This window comes from Rattus norvegicus, chromosome 18, assembly GCF_021556685.1.
Source record: "Rattus norvegicus strain SHRSP/BbbUtx chromosome 18, alternate assembly SHRSP_T2T, whole genome shotgun sequence".
Taxonomy (NCBI): domain Eukaryota; kingdom Metazoa; phylum Chordata; class Mammalia; order Rodentia; family Muridae; genus Rattus; species Rattus norvegicus.
Window position 1 is genome coordinate 45,263,994 of NC_141551.1, and position 26,007 is coordinate 45,290,000.

The 26,007-nt window shown below is 44.8% G+C and overlaps 1 protein-coding gene across 7 annotated transcripts in view; it reads left to right on the top strand.

The window, feature by feature from the left end:
• Tnfaip8 (TNF alpha induced protein 8) overlaps positions 1 to 26,007 on the top strand; it is a 121,593-nt gene that overhangs the window by 71,796 nt on the left and 23,790 nt on the right. Inside the window, exons 1-2 of one of the 7 annotated variants that reach the window (XM_087592826.1) lie at positions 8,664 to 8,835; positions 12,882 to 13,058. The exons of 4 other annotated variants lie outside the window; for them this stretch is intronic. Coding sequence is in view for 1 of the 3 variants with exons in the window: in NM_001107387.2 (NP_001100857.2) it covers positions 8,763 to 8,835 (73 nt within the window). In the remaining 2 variants the exon portion in view is untranslated. 7 annotated transcript variants of the gene reach the window in all.

Below are 26,007 nucleotides of genomic sequence, written 5' to 3' on the forward strand. Positions count from 1 at the left end.
AGACACGGTGTGACATTAAACTGTTACCAGCCTGAGCGACAGAAGCTCATGCACTGTGCACTGCGTGGGAGGTTAGATGCTATTCTGCCCCCCCTACCCCCAGGCTATAATATGCCATGGTACCCTGGTGAGTTTATGGTCGTACCCTGAATGAGATACATGGATTCCCAATGTGAACAGGTCAGAGCTACAGTTCTGAGTCCTTATCAGCAACTTGAGGCCACACAATTATAACCAATGAGAGTCTAAGGTGCCGATTTAGTCAGGAATTAATTAGAGTCATGTGTAAAGTAAAACTATAGAGTCAATATTAATTTTTGAAGACCTCCTAGGAAGTCACTCAAGACAAGTAGCCCATCCCTCAATCTTTCTAAGAGCTGTGGAGTGAGTGTTGCTTCTAGCGTGAGAACAGGTTGTGATTTCTTTGGGATCAACTAGAGTTGCCTTCCTTTTAGAAACATTTGCTCTGGGGAGATGGATACCTCAAAATAACTACAGAAGAACATTTTGAATGTTCTTTTTAAAATTTTATTTTGAATGTTCTTAATACAAAGGAATGAAAATGTTGACAAGGATGAGGGATCCAAGTGCCTTGTGTTGATCAACATACAGTGTACTAAAACATCACAGTACGCTACATGAAGATTTGCCGTTATTCCCTCTCAACGTTTTGATGGTCGTTCTTTCTTCATTTCACATTTATTTAAGGCGCGCGCGCGCGCGCGCACACACACACACACACACACACACACACACACATACACGTGAAGGTCAGAGGACAGTGTGAGGGAGTCAGTTCTCTCCTTCCACCATGTGAACTCCAGGGCTTGGTAGCGAGCACCTTTTACTACTGAGCCATTGGTCAAGCATATCTAACAACTTTTCAAAAACTTTTCAAAAACTACATAGTCTCAAATGTATCACTGACTTTTCCTGCATAAGGGTTACCAGGGTCAAAGGTCAGGCAGAGGTGCAGAGAGTGGTCAGGAGAGGACAGAATTCTCAGGTCTGCATCACTGTGTTTTCCAAGATAAAATTAGGGTGGACAGTGCCCCAGGTGCTATGTCATTACTATTTGCATCTGGCCAATCATAGCTGAAATTGAAAAAAAATTAAATGGCATGTAAGGGGAGCTTGCTGAATTCAGTAGTTTTTAAAAAGTCAGTGGAAATAGATTTCAGGTTGAGAAAGTTAATGATTTTTACCCTTTTTTCCCCTACAAAATGCATGGGTTTGATAATACATTCTGTAGCATGTACACGGTTCGGATGGGGTGCTTGACAGAACACGCACCCCATGCTCTGAGGTGCAACTGACACATATTCCATAGCTCTTCTTCAGGGACTGGCCAAATAAACTGGTTTCAGAAACTGACCTATTCAAGTGGAAAAAGTCCTGATCCACACCAGAAAAGGAGCCTCTCCTTTTGCCCTGTTTGGATAAGTTCCGCTTCAGCTCACATTTTACAGCCTGCTAAGTTTGTCTGTCCGTGTCAGCCTTGGCCACTGCACCTGGAAAGTCCACCCATCCATCCATCCCGGAGTTTCTCCACAAGCCTCTTCTGTCTCTTAAACTGTGACTACTTGGCACCTGGTCAGAACCTCCTAGGTTCTGTTCTTGTCTGAAATCTGACATCAAAGAATCAGAATGTGACAACTGGGCATAGGTTAAACTGCCAAACAGATCTCAGACTGAGTAAGAGTCTAGTTCAGACTTCCACATGTGGAGCATTCGGGATTTCAAATTTGATTCAGAAACTTGCAAGAAACAAACAAATAAACAAACCGATCTTCTCTGCTCAATGCAGTCCTTCAGGGCTCGCCACTCAGCCTGTCTTGGCATAGTTCTCTAGACCCTCAAAGTGAACACAAGGTAGAGAGAAGAGATGATCTGCAGGTCCCAAGTAGAGCCCTGGCTTCTGAACGCTTCGCAGTAATGGATCACAGATGTGTGCAGGCCATCAGCACTGGGAGGTTGCATAAGCATCTCAGATTGCTTGCAGCGACAATCAGCCAGCCAGTGCAAGGGGGTCTCTCTTAGGCTGCTCCGAAAGAAAATTCAGTTATAAGTCTATTCTCATCTCATTGCAAAATTATTTTCTCAACGTGAGGAGGAAGGGGCAGTGGTTGGAAGGGAAATAACTTTCCAGTTTTTAAGCTTGAGTTCCAGCTCACTAGAAAGAGGAGCTGTTTAACTATAAATGGGGCTGTCTTCTAAGGAAAGTCAATCTGCTGAGAGAAGTAAGGAAGGAGAAGAGAGACGGGGTGGGGATGGGTGCTGCTGCCAACATGTCTAGGGGATCCCTTAAGCCAGGAGGACGGAGTAGGAACAGCTGTAGTTGCTTGCAAACTTGAGCCTCTGTGGCTGGGCTTGACTGGTGAGTTCAGGAAGGCCAGCATGTGTCAGCTGTAACTCCATATTGCCCTAACTCAGTGGTGATTTTCTCTTCAGTCTTTCGAATCCTCGCTGTGACCCACCTCTCATGCTTTCCCATTTGACCTCATTCACTGGGACTCCCGCCCTGGTATGTTCGCTATCCACGGCTTTGCCAACTCAATCTGGGTCAGCATGTAGGGTTCCAAACAGACATTCCTAAACAGCCCAAACCAGTCTGGCCTCATTCATGAAAATACAGGTGAAAGAGATAAGGGACACATTATAGTTTGTGTTCCTAGCCCTCCTTGTTTTTACCACCATAACTGTTAAATACATGGCATCAACCCCATTTTACAGATGTACAAATAGAGGCTTAACAACTTGCCTGTTTCTGGAGGAAATTCTTTTAAAGACAGGGAATAGAGGAGAGCCCTTTTAATGTAAGCAAGGCTTAACCAGCATGGACTCTGCTTGTACTGTCTATAAGAAGGCCAAAAAGCTCAAATCGAGGCTAGTTGTTGTTTGTTTGTTTGTTTTTTTTTCTTCCTTAATTCTGATTGCTTCATATACAGGGAAGCTTAATTGGGGTCCCAATTGAATTTTTAATTAAAAAAAGAGATCCAACACATTTGTGGTCTCATGTAGCTGAGTAAATAGAGACTATTAAATTTATAGCTTATTTAAAGCATTAAATGTCAGGAATGGAATGGCTTTAATTTGAAGCAGTGATCTCAGCATGTGAACAGGTATTAGAGCAGTCTGTGCTGGAATGACAGCCAGCTGTAAACTCTGTGGTGACCTTCCAGTGTAGCAATCTTTGAGGTATTCCTCTGTGAAGGGAGGACTGACTTTTATACGAGCAACTGGATAGGAGCAAGGGCCCAGATGCAGGGGACAGGAAGGCAGCCCGGCCTACAGACACTGACCTAGAGTCCATTGCTCCTCATTCAGTGACTTGACAAGCCATATAACCTCCTTTCTTTAGTTACATGTCTTTAAAATGACCATGGTGATCCCAAGGGGGTGACTTTAAATAAAACCTGTGCTAACAGTGTCCCTCTGCTAGTTTCCCATTGAGTGAAAAGCCTCTCCAAGCTGAGACCTTCTCAGATCCAGACTTTTGACCCCTGCATAGACAGACTCTCCATTCCTGTTTAGCAATAATGAAGTTTCAGAAATTTGAGTGTTCAGCCATCATCAATCCCTAAGACTAAACTAAATGCCAGAGAGGTAAACTGAGGCAAGATGGAAAATCAGAGAAATTTTTTAAAGGACACAGAAAGAGAAAGGAGCCCCTCAATTTAGAGTGTAGTTGAACTCTCTCACCAACCAAGAGTCAAGAGTTTTGACATAACAGGATTTGCCATGAAGAGTGCCTGCAGAGAGGATATTCCTTTGTATATGTTTCAGGCCAATGGTAAGGTGGCAGAGTCATGTGACCTGGCAGTTTAATCCCCCTGCCCTAACCACTGCACCTCAGAGAACACCTAGGGTCCCATCACTTTGTTCCCTCCCAGGCCATATATGAAGGAAGAACAAGGAAAGGAAAGTATCTTAAAACCCTATGAAGAATGTAACTTCTGAAGTCACACATATCACCTATTGTGGAAGACGCTGGTATCTCTTTGGAGAAGCCAGACCTATTTCTTGGGGATACACTGCCCTTCTCCTACGAACCTAAATTTAATGCCCACACTGAAATCCTGTTAAAGGTCTCCTAAAAAAGCTCCAACAATTCCAATGCTGCTTCCAAAGGGAGAAAGTAAATGAAAGGAATTACCGATGCACATTCTAGAAAAAGAATCCGGGACTCACGAACCTTTCAGATAGTTTCCAGCCTGGTGCGTGCGTCTCCTCGAAACTTTGTAGCAAGGGTGATATCTTAGGAGAGAAACAGAAACAAACAATGGATTCCTAGGAAACAAGTGTGTGCCAGATGCATGGCTGGCTGTCTGCCTGCCAGCGCGCACCTCCGTGTCATTGCTTCTTCCTCCTCCCTCAGAACTATTCGCTCACACCCAGAACATTAATGATTATGTAAGATTTGCTGGAACTGTCATTGAAAATCTGAATGGAATTTACCCATAGCTACACGCTCCCAGAATCTGGTGACCAGTACCTTTCCCTTCCCACTTCCACACTTCTACAGCCTTTATTAATTTAGGCACTTGTGTTCTAACTCCCCAAAGTTACCTATCGACTCGTCAAACACATCGATGTATAAGGTCATATGACACACACGTTTACTCTTCTCTGAATGTCCGTAAGTGTCCTCCACTGTTACACACAGAGAGCTGGCATCCTGGGCAGTGAGAACTGTAGACGATGCCCAGAGAGGCTTTCCTGTGTTTTAGAGGATTGGATGTGAGTGTATCTGTGTGTGAAGGGAGAGGATGAAAGGTCCAAAGCCCAAGCACAGGGGACCAAGGAAAAGATCTTTTCCGTATTTCAGAACAGGGTAAACTAAGGTCAGTTTTATACACAGATCATGGGAGTTTTTGCAGACAGGTAATAGAAAATTTGAGGATAGCCTGAGAATACTTTGTAAACAGCCATTCTGTGACCATGTTCAGATTCAGCGTCCTGATCCCAAGCAGAAATAAAAACTATTGATAGCTCCATGAGAAGCTTTGGTCACGCTGTCAATAGTTTTTTTTTTTTTTTTTTTTTGCAGAGCTGGGAACCGAACCCAGGGCCTTGCGCTTCCTAGGCAAGCGCTCTACCACTGAGCTAAATCCCCAACCCCACTGTCAATAGTTTTTAATCTCCTCATTTCCATGGTTTTATTTCCTTAGTCCCTTATTCCCATAGCCAGTAGAAGCCAGTGCAGGAGCAGGTGACAGAGGAGCCCGTTCTCCCCTGCAGATCCAGACCCTCCTTGAGTCTGCTGGAGTATGGGATAGCATGATGCTTCTGAGCAGTCACACCAGCTCTTCCCACTTCTGCTTGCCAGCCTTCTGAACTGAAACTTCTCTGACCCACCTTGTTCCTCTGAAGCACCTGAGTCTCTGTGAGCCAAAGGGCCCAAAGCCCAGGTTACAGCCACTTCCTCTTTTCTTTGAAAAGTAGCATCATTAGAACATAATTTAAGAGACTTGTCCTGTTGCATGAGATTTAGTTGACTTATTAAGATTTAGTTTAGATGGGTTGGCATTAATACATTTTTTTTCATAGAACCAGGTGCCTTGTAAGGAATGGATTTAATCCATGGTCCAGAACTATCAAAACTGTAGAAGGAAGTTCTAGCTAGAGAAGACCCACTTATATGTGACTTGTATAAATAGTGGGAAATGCCTGGAGGAATGGATAAACCACAGAACCTTTGCAGTGCTTGAATTCTCCCACCGTGATACAGACAGTATATACCTGCACAGGGGTAGGAATGAACGTAGATGTAAGTATGCCCTTTTCTAGATGGGAAATGTTGCCCATTTAGTTGCTACTTTGAATTAGGTGATCTATAATGGATGGTTAGTATGAATTCTGAGCTTATTGCTCAGGTAAGGACACTGAACTGTTTCTTAGTCATACAAGAGTCAGTGGGGGACTGGGGAGACAGCTTAGCTGGTAGAGAGTTAACCTCGAACCCATGAAGCACTGGGTTCAATCCCCAGCCCCACCTAAACAAGACATGGTGGTGCAAGCCTCTAATCCAGCACATTGGGGGGTGAAAGCAGAAGAAATCAGAAGTTCAAGGTTATCCTTGACCATATACAAATTCCTAACCAGCCTGGGATCCATGAACCCCCATCTCCAAAAGACAAAAAGCGAATAGATCTTATAGGCAGTGCAGATCACTGTGTGGCGTATTAGAGCATTAGTCACTGGCTAGCCCAACTGTCTTTGAGTAAAAGCTTAAGAAAATCAACACTAAGTCGTCACTTAAAGTAGTATAAGGCTATGTGTGTGTGTGTGTGTGTGTGTGTGTGTGTGTGTGTGTGTGTGTGAGAGAGAGAGAGAGAGAGAGAGAGAGAGAGAGAGAATGAGAATCACATAGAGAGCCAGCTATCAGCTGTCATGGTTTTGCAAGTTGGAGGCATGAAAAGACTGGTTTGCCTGCCTAGGGCACATGGCTTTGAGGTCACGCCGATGGCTATAGTGCTCACCCTGTCCAGTCTTAAAGGGCCTGGGCATTGCTCTTGAGCTGCATCAGAACACTCTTCCCTAAAGCGACTGTCAGACTCCATTTGAATAAAAAAAAAAAAAAAACTTCTCTGGAGGTTTCTCAAGGATCCTGGTGAATGTTCAAAGATCTGCAGGGCTGTTAACAGGATGCTAAATTGATTACCAGGCTGCCATAGTGACCTTTAAACTGTTCATTCAGCACACGTTCTCCTTGACTAACCTGGCCTGGGCTGAAGGACTTTTTGTGAACCAATGTAAAAACAAGCAGGGTATTATGGACTTTTACTTAACAGAACTGGGGGTGGGGGTGGGGTTGCACATACTCAGATTTGTGAAAGGACATTTAATAAGTATGACATAAAGGGGGCATTTTCTGAAAGAAGAAAGTCTTTCTGCTTGGAGCCAATGGATGTGAAGCTGGGCTGCTTTGATTTGCATAATTGCCACCTCACCTTCAAAAGGTGCTGTTTCTCTCCAGCTATAGATCCACAGAAGGTATCTCATTTGTGTAGCAAACAGCTGTGGCGAGCTTCCTCAGAGGCCCAGGTGGACATCTATGGACATCTGGCCGGGAGAAGGGGAAGGGGGAAGGCAAAGCCAGATGCTGTAGGGTAGGGAGGGGCAGAATGATTCCTCAGAAGGACAGGCAAGGCCAAGTGCATTGCCATCCTTTGTGTCCGCCATGAATATAAGATTACTGAGCATAGGTTGTCTGTCCCAGCAGCTCTAGGACGTGGGGCACAGGAAAGCAGTTTTCAGCAGGGTACAGCCTGCTATTCTTTTCCAGGCATGCTCAGTTCCTGTAGGCCCTACAGCACTGATCTTTTCCAGATGTTTCTTTTTCCCCCTCTGGCTATTACTAGTCTCAGTTCATCTTGCCCTTTCAATAAATCTGAGATAAAATTCTGGTAGGGTCTCAAGCATGTTAGAATCACTCGGCAGTAGGGACCGATTTAGTATCAGACCATAGAGCTCTAGCTATAATAATCCCCCCTTGCCAGGGAATAGCACTGATACTGTTCAAACTGCACGGAGAAATAAAAGGCAAGAGTCTTCTTTACGAAAGTTTATTGTAATAAGGTGCAGTGGTTAGTGACAGCCTGTGTGTAGAACTTACGGTTTCAAATCATTTATTTATAGTTCCATCTGTAATACCAGACAAGTCTGTGAATTACATATTGCTTTTGTCTTCATTTTATAGATAAGCAAATGGATACTTGAGATTTTTTCCTCCTTAAGGTCCTATAAATAATAAATAGAACTAAATCTAAACTAAGACTCAAAAAACCTGGGCAGTTTACATCGTCCATCGCTAAATTTACCACAAGGCCTGGACTCCATCCTCCTTTCCATATAAAAATGATATAAGGAAAAGGGAGGCAGCTGGAAAATACATTTCTTAAAGAATGTAACCTTTCTTGGCTATAGGAGAATGTAACAATATCCAGCCAGATATTTCTTTCCATTGGGTGTTTTCCTTTCGGGTATTTTTACTTGGGGCCCCTCACCCTGGTGTAGGTGTTTAAACAAGGCCCTGTAAAACTAATCTGTATAAGACAGGCTGGTGGGAGCGGTCTAGCCACCCCAGAGCTAAGATGACTTCCTCTGAGCCAGTGGTAGAAGCCAGGTGGGGAGGAGAGGACAGGATGGCTGCTGTTGTCTATGTCCTGCCGCCCTTTGCCCTTTTATCTCCTGCCTGTCAGCATTTCCCAAAGCCGGAGAGGCCTTTAGCTCCCAGCAGCTTGGTTAGAGAGCCAGCCATGCATAAGGGCCCTCTGCCTATCCTGCCCTACTTTCCTTAGAGGCCTGTCCTGGCGCTGGTGAAGTTTTGCTTTGTGAACAGGAGGACCCTTCCAAACGCTTGCACAGCATCTGTATCACTAGCCTGAAAAATAACAATCAGAAGACTTTTCACGAATTGGGGCGTATAAAAATCCAAGACAGAGAGTGTCGAAAATGTCACCCCCAGATATAGTGCGCGTATGCCCCCATGAACGGCTGCCCCACACTGCCGCGCACTCCAGAGCACCTTTCCTGCGCTGGGCCCCACCTGCCCGGTCGCCTCCACCCGTAGCGGCCCCTCGGGGGCGGACTCCTGCAGCCCAGCCCCGTGCGATTCGTCACTCCTGCGGAACTTTCCCCTCAAAATCCCTCCCGCAGCCAGACGCCCGCCCCGGGAGGTTCTGATCTCAGAGGCTTCCTCCCACCGCGTCCCGCCCGCGCACATCACACTGGTCTGGGAGCCTCGCAGCCTCACGTCCATGTCCGTGGCAGTGGTGCCTGCGGCTGTGCACCCCGACAGCATGCTCTCCGAGGCGGAGGAGCCCAGGGAAGGTACGCCAGCCGCTGGACTCCGCCAAGTTCAGCGCAGGAATGTAGAGGAAGGCGGGAGCCGGAGCTGATGGGAGCTCTGAGAGAGCGGTGGGGAACTTTGTCGTTGCCTGCTGGACTTAGAGAGTAGGCAGCCCTGTCCCACCAGCCAGGCAGTTAAGGGGCAAGGGATCCAGCATCAGACCTAGCCAAGCCAGCCCACCAAGGCTGCTTTTCAGATTTCTCTGGAAAGGAGAAAGCGGGCTTTGACTGTTGAGAATACAAAACGCGCCTGGAATGGGCTGCCTGCCTGCCTGCCTGGGGACAACCCAAAGCTGGATTCCCAGGAAGAGTCTGAGGCAGGGTCCCTTTGAAAAGGGGTGTCAGGAATTGGAAGGAACGTATATTTCCGGCTAAAAGGAGAAGCTGAGCGAGGAGAGAAGTGAAAGATCTTTATTTGCGGAATATGTTAGGGTTTTTTCCCCCCTTTTATTTATTTATTTACTTTTCATGCCAGACATTCTGCAGTTAGTTTTCCAGGGGACTGAAAGATGTGAGGGGGCCCTTTTTGTCCTTTGAAACAGGAGAGTTTGTTCCTTTCTGTGTTTGCAAAAGCAAGAGTTTCATTTACTCCTAACAGAGCTGGTGACAGGGCTGGAAGAACTCCAACCAAAACACTATTATAGCTGGTGTTAGCCTGGGAGTTTATTTGTGTGTGAGTGTTTGTGCGCTTTGTTCCCTGCAACTTTATGTATACAAAAGTCCACTTGTAAATGGGCTGGGGGGTAGGGGTAGCTGGAGGAAATTAGTCAGGTGGGGGTGTTCAAGGTTGGGAAATCTGCCTTTCTGTTCAAGTCGCTTCTTGGGAGATTGCTAAGTCGCAAGTCAGTCGAAGCTGAGGCAGTGTTGGAGCAAGGAAAGTTCTGCATTTTTGCTATGTAGGCTTTCCGGTGGTGTGGTCGTGTACCTAGCTTTGTGGAGTAAGGGAAGCTGTCAATTGAAATACAGGCCAGGCATCGGGAAAAGTGACATCAGGGGGATTGTGTTTGAGCAGTGGGAAAAGTGACATCAGGAGAATTGTGTTTGAGCTCTCTGTGGACTTCTTGGAACTGTATGTTTCCTTGTCGCGGCCTCCGTACCAAGAGAACTTTATGCTGATGGATGCTTTCTTTTTCCGTCTTGCACCATTTACACGAAGTCAAAAGTAGTCAAAGAGAAATAGGAGCCCAGCTGAGAAAACCATTCTTGAACGTTTTTATAATTGCATAGCACTTAGATTAGCATTTTCTTCCAGGGCTGTTATTCCCTGTCTTTTAGGAAAGGTGGGGGGGGGGGTCAGATGAAAAACTGCCAGGTCAACTGTATTATGCCTCCCTCTAGCAACATTCACAATATCCCGTCCTTGGCTGGCTCTGGTAGGGAGTTTGCAAGCTGTGTGGAAGCTGGTGTGATGGGTCTTCAGCCTGGCCCTCACCTGCCCTGCCTGCAGAGGTGTACGTGCCCCACAGGCTTTGCCCTTTGCATTTTAAAGGAAGCCCAAAACGTTCGTTTCTTTTCAATTAATCTGAGCTGCTAGAATTTTGAACCGATATAGAAAAAGTTTCTTTTCTTTCTTTCTTCTTCTTTTTTTTTTCACTAAGTCTGAGGAAAATTGAGCTATATTACTTTATTGACCAGACTGATTGATTGAATCTTCTGCTAGGATGCATGTTTGAGAGAGGGAGAGGGAGAGGGAGAGGGAGAGGGAGAGGGAGAGGGAGAGGGAGAGGGAGAGGGAGAGGGAGAGGGAGAGGGAGAGGGAGAGGGAAAGAGAATTTGCCAGCTATTTTATGAGACCTAATGCCTCACACTATCTATCTCCAGTCGGTTTCCTTACTCATTTATCCTGGCTCCAATCTTCCCTCCCTCCCTTCCTCTGGAGGCACTCTTGTCCATCCTGTGTAGTGAGAGATCAGCAAAAGCCCTTCAAACTCTCTGAGCTGCAGGAAAATTGCCCTTGGACGCTTTGCACATAATTCGTTGTAATGGTAGATACTCCTAACTCATCATTCTGAAGCCTAGTAAGAGACTGGTGCACGTTGGCAGGATTGAATCTGGAGAAAGCATGGTCAGACGTAGAAGTCCTTAGAGGCCTGTTTATTTGTGCATGTGCATGAGTGTGGATGCATCTGACTGGGGAGATTGTTCAGCTCACATAGCTTAGAATGCACTTGATTCCGTGCCAGCGGTAGCTCCCGGCTATAGTCACCTCCTAAAGAAATGCTTTCATTTCGCCTGCTCAGTCAGTAAGTGACTGTGCTTAAAGTGGGGGTGGGGTGGGGGATCCAGGACTCGCTTGATCAAAAGGAGACAGAGTTAAGATATCTAGACATAGAGTAGATGGAAAGAACCCAGTTCATTAAGGAGGAGGATGCCTTTGAAAAGAGGATGTCAACAGTTTCCTGTGGATATGGGCTTCCTGAGGAGACAATTAATATCCACATATTTGGCATTTAGTTGCTTCCTGTTGAGTACATTGCTTGATTATGAGCGTGGTAAAAATGAACGATGGCTGAGATCACTGCCGATGATCTCGACATAAGCACCGAAGGGCCCAAGACTCCTTTGCCTTGGAGTCAGTCAGTTTTAGAGTGGAAATTCGAAGGCCATTATTGCTTTGTGAGGACTTGGGAGAGAACTGAGGGTTGGCTGGCGAGAGAGTGCAGCTCTCTCCACTGTTGCCCACGATAACCATTTCCCTTTACCTAACCTAGGCCTCTCCTGACTCACCAGTCCTGCTATTTCACAACAAACGTGGAGGCCATTACACAACCTCCTGCTCGTAGACTGACAGGCTCCCCTTCTGCTGCACTCACCATCGTCCTCAAGCCTTGGAGGAGGCATCTTTGCTACTCCAGAATGACACCCTTCCATATTGAGGTCCCGCACAGTCTTTCATGGCTCCTTCTCCTCCGTGCTTAGATGCGAGGGTACTCCCACATTCTAGGGTACTAGTTCTTGATGCTATTCTCTTTTTTTGCACCAAAACCCCTTTGTTTATCTGAACTCTTTTCTTGGTCAACTCTTTGGAGAAGCCTTTTCTGAACCAAGCACCCCCCACGCCCCGAAGTCTGAACCAAGATGGCCAGTTGCCTTCTCTCAGAACCCTTGTCCCTTCCCTTGCTGACACACACACAGTACTGGCTAATCTTCCTCCTGAGCAGGCTCCTGAGCAAGAGTCTTAGCACCCGCAGAGAAGAGGTGCCCATTAAACACCATAGAATAAGCGGATGCCTTGTGTATAAGGCTTCTCCTCATCACTTCGTCCAGCTTTAGGTGTTACTTACCCAACCTTGAAAATGAACCCTCAAACATACTTTGTTTTTATTTTCAAGACATATCGGCTATGTAGCCAAGGCAAGCCTTGAACTCACAGTGGTGCTCCTGTCTCAGCCTCCTATGTGCTGGGATTAGATGCAAACCAACACACCTGGCCATTAAATGCTCTTTTCCTGCTACCTTATCTTACTGAAATCAGGTTGATTTTTGTGCTTTTTTTCATGAGGGTTTTTTTGTCATTCATCTTTTTGGTTCATCATTCCACAAATGTGTCAAAATCATCATAACCCTCTGCTCAAATTTTTTGTCCTTTTAAAAGAACTGCTAGTAGTAGTAGTAGTAGTAGTAGTAGTAGTACTAGTAGTAGTAGTAGTAGTAGTAGTAGTAGTATAGTAATAGTAATAGTAATAATGATAATAATTTAAAGGCCAGTTATATGGATCAGTCAATAAAGGTGCTTGCCATCATGCTGGATGATCTGAATTCAATCCCTGGAACTCCCATGGAAGGAGAAAACCAATTCCTACAAGTTGTCCTTTGACCTCCACAACATTTACACAATTGCTATGGCACATGTACACACACACACACACACACACACACACACACACACACACACACACACCACATAAATAAATGCAATTAAAGCTACTACCACCAACAAAACACAGCTGTATTTGATACTAGGGACCAACATCTTCCTGGGTTCCTTGAACATCACCCATCCCTTGGTTTCCTTTTTATTTTTCTAGCTCTTTCATGGACTCTACTATACCTCCACCCTGGACTCCTCTAAGAACCACCTGTGTACAGAGCTTTCCAGTAGACACTCTGCTTTGAACATTGAACAGAGACCTTCCATTCAATAAGTCTCCCATGACCACACCTCTTCCGCCAGCATAGAGCTGATCTCCTTCTGTGCTTTCACTGTATGTTACATCCTCTTTTTTGGATTTCGAACTATAGACCTGGATGTTCTTTGCCAACTCTGTCCATTCCTTCCTTTGTCTTCTGCCTCCAACTGGTCACCAAGAAAGGTTTCCTACTTTATCTTCCTTGTTAATTCTGGAATATATCTTCTTTATATTATTATAGTAATCACCCCAGTCACTAGCAGTGGCAAAAAGTGGAGTGTAGTTTCTGTTGTTGTAAACAAAATAATTGTTGGAAATTTTGAATAATTTATATATTCTCTGTGTTAGACAGTTTTCTGTCACTATAACAAAATCCCCGAGGTAATTAACTTCTTTGAAAACACTTTTTTAAAAGAAAACTAACTGTTTGGTTTTGAAATAGGGTTTTACTATGTAGCCTATGCTAGACTACATAGTAAATCACTATCCTCCTGTCCCACCCTTCTGGGTTCTGCGATTACAGGAATGTACCTTACTGAATGAAGGGTTTATTTTGACTCACAATGTTAGAGGTTTCAGGGCCTGATTGATGGAGCTCTTGCCTTGGGTCTGTACTGATGGCAGCTTCTCATCGGAAGGAAGACCATTAATGTGGTTGCTAGGAAACTAAAAGAGCAAAGACAAGCCAAGGTCTCACCTTGGTACTCTTCCAGTTACCAAAAAACCCTACCATCTTCTCACTGAATACTGAGAGCCTTTAAATATAGTCTATGGGGGAGTTCTGAGACCATATCCATAGCACTACTAACAGGCTGGAAACCCACGATTTCAGGATGCGTCAGGTAGCATAGCCAGAGACCCAAGAACGGTCTGACTAGGTTGCCATCACTGCCTCTGACTGCTCAGATTTCTGTTACAGAGTATTTGGTCATCCTCAACCTTCGACATCCAGAGATTAGCCATCTGATTGGTCTTGGCTAGCTCGAGTTCCTGCCTTGCTGCTGGGGGAGAAGGTGCTTCTGATCCCAGTAGTGGTTGTGGGAAGGTGGCATCCGATTCCTTCAGCTGTGGAAAGGAGGCTTCTGCAAGTCGTTGTTTGCATTACCTTGACCACAACAATCCATCCCACCACTTGACCAGCAGGACTCTGCTTCCTCATTCCTCACAACAGCCCTGTTTGGTTGTGATCTCTCTCTGGCTCTGCTTCAAGTGGGCTCTGTCGCCATGTACACCCATTTGGCAGAGAATACTTTGCCAGGCTGTTCCTTGCACTCCCACACTTTCCCAGTGTGTTCAGTTTTAACCCTGTGTACAGTAATTAGTTTTATTTGCCCGCGCTTTCCGAACTTTTTTGACAACAAGGTTATATGTTTTCCCTTCCTGAACTCCCTAAACCAAACTGGGGTCACCTCATATCAAAGGAGCTAATGATGCCTATCAAGGAATTAATTTTAAGTGAAGATGTGTGGCATGGCAGAATCCTAGAGAGCGTTGCTTAGAGGCATTGCCTTGGCCTCTACAGAAGTAGAAACAGTGCCTTCCGAATCCAGAGGCCAGGCCTATTTGATTTCCTTAGTGTTTCACTCGAGTGCTGTAACTAGTACAAGCAAAACAAGCGTGCACCCTTCATCTCTGCGGTCTAAGCAGCTTGCCTGCATCGTGAATTTCCCTGAAGACAGAAGAAGCAGTATTGGAGCTAGAAGATACTGAGTTATCCTCTCTGCTAGAGTCGGTGCTGAGCACCCGTCTCATTTCATGCTTGTGTGGCTCTCTCTGCTGCCTCGTTCCTGGAGGCAGCTGCTGGGCACTCTCAAGTGCCTCTGTCCAGCCCAAGGGCAGGAGACCTAGAAGCCAGCACAGCTGGCAGCAGATATGTGGCTCCTACAAACCGAGAGGAGCCCAAGTGCAGGAGGTGCCTTCTAGAGCTAGCTGACGTTCTAGTTGATTGTAGTCACCGCCAGGCTGGAGAACGCTGGAACGTTCTCCTTCTGTGTAATGCATTTTGTACCTGACCATGTGCTGTTTGACTTTCTCTGCCTGGCTTATTTCACCGAACAGAATAAGGTCAAGTCACATTCTCACAGAGGATGGGAATCCACTTATTTTTATGGCTGAAAGGTATTGCATTTTAAACTCATATCATTTCTTTATTTGTTAGTGAACACCCATGTGGATTCCAGATCTTCGTTATTATAAAGTGCTGTGTTAAATATGGGGGGTGCAGGTCTGATTTTACTTCCTTTGGATATACACTCAGTAAGTGGGATTGTTGGATGGTGTGGTAATTCTGTTTCTGTTGTTGTTTGTTTGCTTTGGAGGAACTTCTGTACTGTTTCCTGTAACATTATATTCATTTATACTTCTACCAATAGTATGTACGAATTCCCTATTTTCCCTCAAAATACATGCCAGTGTGTTTGATTTTGTTTCTCCTTTTGCTGATAGTGATTGTCACTGAGGTGATAGCATGTCACTACAGTTTCCAGTTATGTTTCCCTGATGACAAGGGTTGAACAAAGGCTTTGGGCATTTGTATTGAGTGGACGTTTGTATTCATTTGAGAAATGCACAGACAGTTCTTCCAGGTTTTAGTTGGGCAACTAAACCCAACCATTTGAACATTTAACCATTGAGTTGCTCAAACCCCAGACATCATAGATATCTGTCTCTTGTCAGATAAACGGTTTGCAAATATTTTCTGTTTTGCAGGTTAAACCTTTATGGTTCCCTTTGCACCACTGATGCCTTTACTATTTCATGTACTCTCATTTGTTTGCATTTGCTTTAGTTTTCTGTCTTTTTGGTCTTCTCCCCTAAAAAGCCCCATTCTGTTTCATTATCTGGAAGGTGTTCCTTTAGGAGTTTCATAGTTTTGCTGGCCAAATAATTATTATTGGGGGAGGGGTCTTGGTTATTTCATGGTGGTGACTTGCTAGAATCCTCTTCGGTAGTAATGGAGATCCTTGGGACACTGTGTTATTTATTCTCACCATCTCAGCCACATATGATGTGGAACTTCCAAGTTCTCGTTTATTGCCTTGCCCGGTACCTCTCTTGTGTCTTCTCTTCATGGCTCTTGCTTGGCAGAGGGAATGCCAAGACGAAGCTAGGTAGTGATGAAGGTTGGTTGTGCTGCAATGCCTGGTTGTTGGTTTTCCTGAGCTTGACATCACACGCAATGCAAAGGCATGCTCTCTCAAAGGCCAGACACGACCATCTGTTTCCATTTGTGTAGTCATTAGCCCGAGAGTGCAGTGTGCTGACAAGGACTAAGAGTAGAAAACTCACTTTGAGATATGGCCCACTCTTTCTTCTACAGTGAGCCACTCGCTGGCCTTGCAGTACCTGGTACCCCACCTCTAAAAGCTGAACTGAGGTCCCCATATGCACCTCTGAAAATATTACCAGCCTGACTGTACACCGTGCCTTTGTTGCTCTTGGATTACGATGCCACTGAGCTGTCAGGAGAGCCTGGATGATTACATCCCCTGCTCCTGGCCATTAGTGATCCAGGAAGTAGCCAAAGGGTGGGTGGGTGGAAGAGAACACAGCAGCCAGAAAAATCTTGGGATCCAGTGATTTCATCTGAACATGATACAGAAGTCAAAGATTTGCCAAACCTTTTGTTTGTAGACATTTCCTTTGGGGATTTATGGAAACAAGCATGGTGCATGCACATGTAGAGAGTTGTTCCTAAAATAATACTGAAAATCAATTAGGATGAAATGAAGTCTATGATGTTTAAGAAAGGTCTGTCTAGCAAATGCTGTGTAATGAAAGCAATCCTTACTGCAAGCTGCATGTAGAATCGCCATGTTCAGGGATAAGAAGTGGCATTGCATCCCGGATCTTTTTATCTGAATATTTCATTTTGGAGATGAGGCACCAAGGCTAACACTGCCCACGAGGCTTCATCGACCCACTTCTTGGCATATGTACAAGTGAGGCTGTATGCAAACACAGGCTCTGGCTTCAGGCCCTGAGATCTCCTTGAAACAGGAGGGTTCAAATCTTTTTGTATAGGTGTCATTCACGACCTTTTGGGGTAGCTTAAAAATGTATATGGAATGTTTGAACGAAGGAAGTGTCCCTGTTCAACCTTCTCCAGTGAGAATAAAAGATGAGGCACCACGGAATACTGTTTTGCTCTACAAATAAAGCCTATGGGATCCCCTGGTTTTGCAAGCAGCAGGCCAAAGGAGAGGCTTACTCAGTGGGCTCATGTGTTTTCATTCCTTTAAGGATATCATTTAAGACTAAGTAGTTATTGGGAGTGCTGGCTGGGTGGGGAACTCTTCAGGAGAATGTGTTGTATGTGTGTGGGTGGAGAAGGAGTCAAGTCAGCACCGGGCACGGAGCATGCCACTGCTGGAACAGATGCCCCTCCCACAGCCTTACCTTCCCCGGAGCCTGCAAGCCTGGTGCATTCTGGGAGTCAAATCGTTTGTTTTTATGAACTGGTTGGGGGACAGCAACCTACTGTCGCCCACAGCCCCTGGCGCTGACTATGAGAGAGTAAGTGTCAGATCTTGTTCTGATGGTTTCCCAGCATTGAAGAGTTAACTGCCGGGGTGTAGCATCCTTGTGAGTAATGACTGAGTGGGGAGCAAATTGATAACAAGTCCTGCTCTTGGAATCAGTAACACTACACAGCCTAGTTATCAGACTTAGTACCCTACTGCATGGTAGCGATTTTTAAGATAGTAACTGTACTTAGCGCCATACATAGACCTACATATGTCACTTATAGAGCTTCCCCTAGCTCCACAGTAATGGACAAGGTTTAGTTTAATAAATATCAAGGAACAAAGTCAGATGGGGAGATCACTTGCTCTCTGATCTCCAAAAGGAGGAGTATAAAGGAAGGAGAGTCTAGACCATGATTTTAGTTCCTGAGAACGACTGTTTTACAGGGGCAGTGATAGACTAGTAAAGGAGACCTCACTAGTCTCGTGCAAATGGGGGGGGGGGGGAATCCCAGAAAGAATGGGCTTTTTGGAAGCCAGGAGGATAGTCCATGGAAGAAATGGCCAGCCAAGGCTGAGCCGATGTTAGAGGCAGCTTTGCCTTGGTTTGAGGCCTTGCATGAAGTTGGGTTTAAGTAAATCTGGAGGCCAAAGCTTGAGGAGGCCATGACAGGATTGGAGTGTGTCTTAGGCATTCAGTTGGTATTTAGTGGGTGAATGAAGACTGTCCTGTTATAAATACCCAGTCTTCTAAGCTGGCCACCATCTCCCCTTGTGTGTGATTTCTAAGTCTTAATAAGCAGCAGGCCCCTTTCGTTCTGTGCATCCCGGCACCTCCCGTCAGTGTTGAGAAGAGTCTAGGTCTACAGACCTGAGGCGCATCACATCAGATGAGCTTCAGTGCATAAAAGTAACAGGAAAAGATAGCCAGGGAAAGGTAAACAAACAAACAAACAAAAGATGGAAAATATTCTCCCACAGGCTACAGCAGATCAAAAACTCAGGGACGTGTCTGACTTATAATAAAGAAACCAACACAGCTGGAACGAAATGGAAGACATACCAAGGACACGTGTGGGAGCCCAAGCACCTGTGACTCCAGGGGCACCAGCTCCCGGCACTTTCATGAGGGTCAGATCCTTAGACATTAGTGACTGAACTGAGTCTCCAGTTCCTCGCCACTCCTCTTGTCACTTGGTTGGTTCTGTGACAGACAAACTATCCATGTTGTCTGAATTGCCTCATTAGCATAAACAGGTAAGAGTTTATTGTGAGAAACAAAATGTTTCTCTCACTTAGGACCTTTGTGACAGAAATAGTGAACCAAGAACATAAAATGAAAGATGTTCCTATCACTTAGGAAATCCCCAGGGTTTTGGAAACTCTGGCCAGCAACCAGAAATGAAGACTGAATAAGTATTTCTTATTCTGTCACAGTGTCATACAGGTCTTTGTGCTCTTGAGAATAAGAGAAATGTCCTCTCCTCCCTTGTGTCTAACTTCCTCTCTTCCCATTTATTTACTCCTGGTATAAGCTATACTTCATGGGAAGCCACTGATGGACTTTGCCAGGGTGGTCTAGTCTTCGCATCTAATCCAGATCTCCTTAACTGTGACTTTAAACATATTAAGTAGGATTTAAGAATACCTGAAGCATTCTGAAAAACTTCAGTCTCGTCTTGTAATTAAGGTAGAAAACCGTCACCATGTGCCAGCAGAAGTGTGTTACACAGCTTGTTCCTGGTAAGAAACCAGGAGATAGTGTTTGTGTACAGCTTCACTCAAGAGCTAAGTAATAAGGAGGTTCACACTGACACCCCAGGACGGGCCTGCTGACCACATTCACCCTTTATGAAAAGCAAAAGGAACAGCCTCTTCCTTATGCCAAATTATTCTGTCAGAGTGAAATGGTACTGCATCAACTGCCCTCCCCCCCCATTGTGAGGCACGTATGAAAGCATTTCTTTTTCTTTCCAGGGTTAAAATGAAAATTGAGTAAGTCAGTTTTGAAATAGCTAGTATGAAAATACACCCCTCCTCAGATCACAGGTCCAAACACTGGACTCAAGATTCTTGAGAGGAAGGTGATAATTAAAGAAGGAGCCACCCCAGGAGTTGTCAACAGAGGTGGAATTCTGGGACAGATATCACCTAGGAAGGGCAGGGGGAGGAAGGACTGGAACCCAGGATTGAACAGGAGGTCAAGGGAGGGGACCTTTGGGCAGATTCCAGAGTAAGGGAACAATGAGGGAGAAATCGGGAGTGGGTGGGGGGCTGGTGAGTGGTGGGAGGGGAGGAAAGGAATGGGTGGGAGCTGTGAGCATAGGCTTGTGGAGGGAGAGGAAGCGAGGAGTGAGGACAAAAAGTATGTGAAAACTCCCAAAGTGAGCAACGGTATTTACCAGGCTAGAAATCACGGTGACCTGGGTGAGTTCGGGCAATTTGCTTATTTTGGTTGATTTAGCAGGAAGCTGAGTGGGTGCCGTTGGCCAATGTACTGTGCCAAGTTGGAGCCAAAGGATTGGTGCTATTTAAAGAGCATAGGAAAGTACATTTCTCGGGCTGGATCTGAGCAGGGGGCCCACAAAGAAGGCAGTGGGAATCCTGCTGCCAACTTGGGGCCCCTCAAAAGCCAGGGCTGGGATGAGCTGCCTGGGATGTCTAATCACTTTTTTTTACGGGGCTATAAAAATATTTCCCCTGAAAACTAGCAAAGGGCAGATGATCAATTAGCCCAGTAGTATGGCCTGCCTGTGGGAACCATTTCAGATCCACCCACTGTTCTGAGCCATCTGTTGGCAGGTCAAGGAGTAAGTGGCTGTTGGATAGATTTCAAACCAGAGCCCCTTGCCACTGAAGCCACACACCTGATTCTGGTGGCTGCCCTCATTAACAAGTCCGACAGGAACTCTGAGGAATTTGGGGCTGGTGATTTTTATGGATAGAACTGGCTTAAGTTATTTGGTCACTCAGCCGTAGTCCTGACTTCTTGATCAAGCCATAACTCTGGAAGTACACATAGGAGCGGTTCTTCACATTTCTCTTCCAGCCTTGTATTCCTGTGTGCGGTGGGATCATTCCATCTGCCTGTCTGGCTGTGGGGGAAGGGTGCTGCAGCTGGCTTGTTTCAACACGTCTAAGGGTTAATCAGGTATATTCTAATTGCTCCTGGGAGGGGCAGCTGAGCTGACGCCCGACACAGCGCTGAGGTTGCCAGGGGAAAGGTTCATTCTTGCAGTTCCTCACTGTTTTCTGTTCTCTTTCCCTAAGACGAATACTTAGGGGGTAGCATTACAACCAGTAGAAGCTGTTAGTATCATGCACTTTCCTGATACGTTTTAGCTCTTAGCTCTTGTTTCTTTACATTTCCTAGATGACTCTTGTTGAAAACATGCTTTGACCAAATCAAAAAGATTGCTGACTGATTGATAAGCTGCCCTTGTTGCTTCTGTTTTGTTCATTGAGCCTGCTACAGCCTTTGGCATTTTTGTCCACAGAGATGTGGAGTGACTTTTGGGTTTATTAATGGTAGAGGAAGGTTTCGAATTTCTTTCTGTTGCTGTGATAAAATACTCTGACCAAAACTAACATTAGGGAGGAAGGATCTAAGTGGCTCACGCTTCCAGGTCACGGTTCATCTGGGGAAGTCAGGGCAGGAACTTAAGTAGGAGCCTGAAGCATAAACCATGGAGGATGCTGCCTGCCTGCCTGCCTGCCTGCTGCCTGCTGCCTGCTGCCTGCCTGCCTGCCTGCCTGCCTACCTGCTTGCCTGCCTGCCTGGCTGCCTGCCTGCTCGCTTGCCTGCTTGCTCGCCTGCCTGCTTGCCTGCCTGCCTGCCTGCTTGCTCGCTCTCTGAGATCACTAAGCTAAAGCTCAGCTAGCCTTTTGATGCAGCCCAGGACCATCTGCCTAGGGATGGCACTGCCCACATCAATTAAGACAAGCAGGACAGTCCCTCTGACATGTTACAAACCAATCTGATAAAGATGCTTGTTTGATTTAGAAACTTTCCATGTGATTCTAGGATGGGACATGTTCACAGTAAGCATTAACTAGGACAGATTGAAAGAGAGAACTGTTATATTTAGTAGAGGTTCGAGTATTGTGGAACCAGCACTTATTCTCTTACTTCTCTTATGAGCAGAATTGTCTATGACTTTCCTTCTGCTTTTTTTTTTATTTTTCTATTCTCTCTCTCTCTCTCTCTCTCTCTCTCTCTCCCTCCCTCCCTCCCTCCCTTCCTCCCTCCCTCCCTCTCCCTCTCAATAGACTAGGTTTTCATTTTATATTTTTCATAGTGTTCGTCAGCCAGATTTTTTTTCAATCTATGGTGCTTTTCTTTTATAGCACATGAATGAGTCAATTGACAGAATGTAGGCAGCTACTGAACTTGGCAGTTGGTTGCCATCAGCCTGCCCGTGGACAGGAAGTGTTTAGTATAGATATGACTAACCATTTTCCAAGCTTTAAATAAAGTGGGGGAGTTTGGACATAATAGGTCTTTGTCACTCATTTGCTACATGTTGAAGTTCAAAGCCAACCCCTTTGCTACTTTACATATTTCCAGGTCCTCGTTTTGCCTAATTTTCAGTATTACACAGATGCTCTCATGCTTTGGGTGCCTTACTGATTTTCTTAAATGGACTGTGAAGATACTGTAATAGTCTCGAGAATCTTCTGGGTCTGTATCGTCTACTTTTTTTGTCTTTGACTTTTACCTCCTTTTCAGTTGTCACCCTCCTGAGGCTCCTACCTGACTTGCCTACACAGCAGTATAAGAGATGAACGTGGCCTGCACAGCTTCACAAACCGTGGACTTGTCCTTTCGAACGTCCAGCCCTCACCACGTAGCAGCATTTCCCACTCCAGTTAGTCTTTTAGACTTCTTAAAATCACATCCCTCCTTCACTCAGGAAGAACCATGCTGTTTTGACAAATACCAAAATATTTTTAGTGATCTTGTTGCCTTCAGCTAAGACCCTAAAAGAAATTTCAATTCTCCCCTTCCTTGCCTTCTCTTTAAGTTCTGTAATTTTTTTCCTCCTTTAACTAAAAACAACAAAAACTCTGGCACCTGTTTTAAGCAGCATCCTCCCCTGTGTTAGAATTTAAGAAGTATTGGCTATAAAATACAAACTGCGACTATTAATTATCTTCCTATGTCATTCAGAATTTACATAGGAGATATTTTAAAGAATATGAAAATGACAAGAAAGCTGTTTTGACTATAGTTTGTAAAATATATATATATATAAATTAGATGCAACAAAGATGAGACAGGATTGTCCGCACAAAAGGAAGCCGTTTCTTTTTGCATTCTCCAGTCATCATGTACTGGCACTTGAGTTACCATTTGTCTGTCAAATACAAAGCCATGCTGGGGAAAGAGGATTTAGATACAAAATGCATGCAAATATTGTTAGTTGGCTTAGGGTGACATCAGTACCAGTTCTTCAAACCATCTTCAGGGACACGGCTAGACTTCGTTTGCTAGGTTTAGAAGTGCTTCGTAAACATAAAACATAAGGTTAGGGTATTTGTCTCAGCCTGGGTTACTGTTGCTCTGATCAAACACTGTGACCGAAGTGAGTTGGGGAGGAAAGGGTTTATTTTATTTCTGGTCTACATCACTAAAGGATGTCAGGATGGGAAATCAAATGGGCCAGGAACCTGGAGGCAGGAGCAGATGCAGAGAGGCCATGGAGGGTGCTGCCTACCGGCCTGCTTTTGGCCTCTTGAGGAAACCAGGGTGGCCAGCCCAGAGGATTTCCTACCCACAACACACTGAATCTCCTCCATCTATCAGTGACTAAGAAGATGCCCCACGGCCTTGTCGGCTGACAGCCTGACCCCCTGCACCCATTCTCTCAGTTGAGGCTCCCGCCCTTTGATGACTCTAGCTTGTGTCAAGCTGTCATACACAGCACTGCAGTGACGCCGGACATGACTGACTCTAAAAAGTGTGCTGCTGAGTGCCCTCCTGTGTGTACCTCTTCTCATGCTGAGGCAGGAGAAGAGCAGTGTCTGCTTTGTTTTAGATTAAAGCTCGGTTTTAAAAATTTCGAATCCTATGTACAAATTTTCATGAAGTAAAAACAGTTTCTTGGTGGAAAATATTGATCCGTTTTTTAGAAACTAAGACTCCTAGACCTGAGAGTAGCAGATAGGAATTTTATATGGATGCCTTGCCTGTGGGGTGTGTGTGTGTGTGTGTGTGTGTGTGTGTGTGTGTGTGTGTGTGTAACTTGAGGTAGGGATGGCTTTGAACTGAACCTGGATTCTCTGCAAGAATATCAAGGGCTTTCAATTGCTGACCCATCTCTAACCCTTTGTACCTTTTCTCATGATGAATTAATACATTGCAGGCAAACAGAAAATGCCTGGTCCCCAGTAAAGTATGATTAGACCCACTTCTAGATGGTCCACAATATCAAACACTTTGCAAAAACATAAAAAGTGTGCTTTTCTTGAGGTCCTGGGTGTTTATGATGGCGCTGGGCAAATCACCTGGTTTGTAAGCACTAGCGTGTGTGATGCTTGGTACTTAGATCTCTCTCAGGAGGCAGAATTAGACTGAACAGTCCTAACACAATTCATAGGCACGAGCTTAGGAAGGCCTGGTAGGACACTGTTCCTGGCTCCCTCTGAGTCTGCACAGGGGCCCTCAGTCTGCCCATGTGTGTTTAAACCACAGTGTTCAGGACCCAGCTTAGAGCAGACAGACCATGAGAGGGCATTAAGCAGACTGGCTCTGTCTAAGCTGACTGAAGACTATGGCTACCTAACTTCTTATTAACTTCTTATTAAGAAGATTTCTTTCATCTTTCAAATTTGACATAATTTGACCTAATTACCTGATGTAAACATATCCCATGATACCATTGCAAAAAAGAAGAATCTGAGCCTAACTCCATGTCTAGAATAGCTACAATCTTTCCTTTTTCCCTCCCTCCCTCCCTCCCTCTTTCCTTTCTACTTATCCCCACCCCCACCCCACCTCCAAAGAAAACCTCTGATAGAATTCAGTGGAATTACTCTTCCATAGACTTTTTCATGTGTTCCAACTATGAGAACGCCAGTCCCCTCGAGACACTTCCTATTAGCTAAGTGAAATTTCAGGTAAAAAGTGCTTTAGGACTAGAGAGTGGTGTCTGTTGATGGAGATGGTGTAACTGAGAGAAACAGTGCATTGTCTCCGGTGAAAAATGCTTTGATCCCTGCCACAGGTAGAACTCAGCTTGTCTAAGTTTAGACCCAGAAGAGGAAAGGAAATGGACTTTATGGGACTTTGACAAAAAGGCCTCAGCCCTCTAACTATATATATATATATATATATATATATATATATATATATATATATATATATATGCCTTGAAGTTCTGCCCAGTCGTGAGTAATACAGGCAAGCCACTGGTTAAATGGCCTGAATTGTTCCTGGAAAGGAAATCTTTCCAAAGCTCTGGACTTTCCTAGGCATAGAAATAGCTGTTACTAAGACCTATGCTAATGAGCTAACCCTAGCTGCAGAGTGCCAAGCTTCTTCTCAGCCACTCCTAATGATAATAGATAGATGGTAGGTAGGTAGATAGCTAGATAGCTAGATAGATGGATAGATAATGAATAGATGGTAGATATAGAGATATATAGATATAGAAAGATAAATAGATAAATTTAAAATATATACACATCTTACCATATGCAAATATATTAACATAATATTAATATGGTCATAAAAATACAGTGTGCCCTTTATCACCAGGAAAAGGGTGAACAGGTCGCCTGACCTGTCAGCGTTATTTGACCATTAAAATCTTGGAAAGGAGAGATTGTTAAGGCTCTGAATTTGGAAAATAGATTTTTAATCCAAATACTCAGATGTTTTCTTTTTCCCCTTGTGTCTAATACTACTCCATTTTCTAGTAGTGTAAATTTAATGGTAGTGGGGTGTGTGTGTGTGTGTGTGTGTGTGTGTGTGTGTGTGTGTGTTTCTAAGGATCTAGGATCATCTGCTAGGCTAGCATTCTGCTATGAAGCTATAACCCACCCCCAATGCAGATATAATAGAAGGAAATTCTTTGCTTTGTATATGCTAAACACATGTTCTCAGGGATTAAACTCCCTTTTGATATGAGCTAAATTCTCTAAACACTGGTTTAAATAGCTTATACATGCTGGTGGGATGGTGTGCCACACAGATATATAAGGACAGTGTGTGGTGGGATTCATTGTTTATTTGCAGTAGAAAGTGCCTTGCGTTGGAATGTGGGTGTGGTCCTGGCATTTGTGTATTTGTATGTTTCAGGAAAATAGAGGTACAGAGACACTTGCCACTGCCTATATAAAGAGCTCTCTCTACAGCTGACAGGTTATAAATACTGCACGGGACCTCGTCTCGGGCACCAGCATCTGTTTCCTTCATTCCAAGATCAACAAAAGGCGATAAAAATGAATATGAAAAACGGAGGCAAGGAAGGCCGTCCCTTTTGGCAAATCATTAACTCCTCTAAGCATTTTTTTTTCCAAAGCAGAGAACTAGGTGGTATAAACTGAAAAATTAA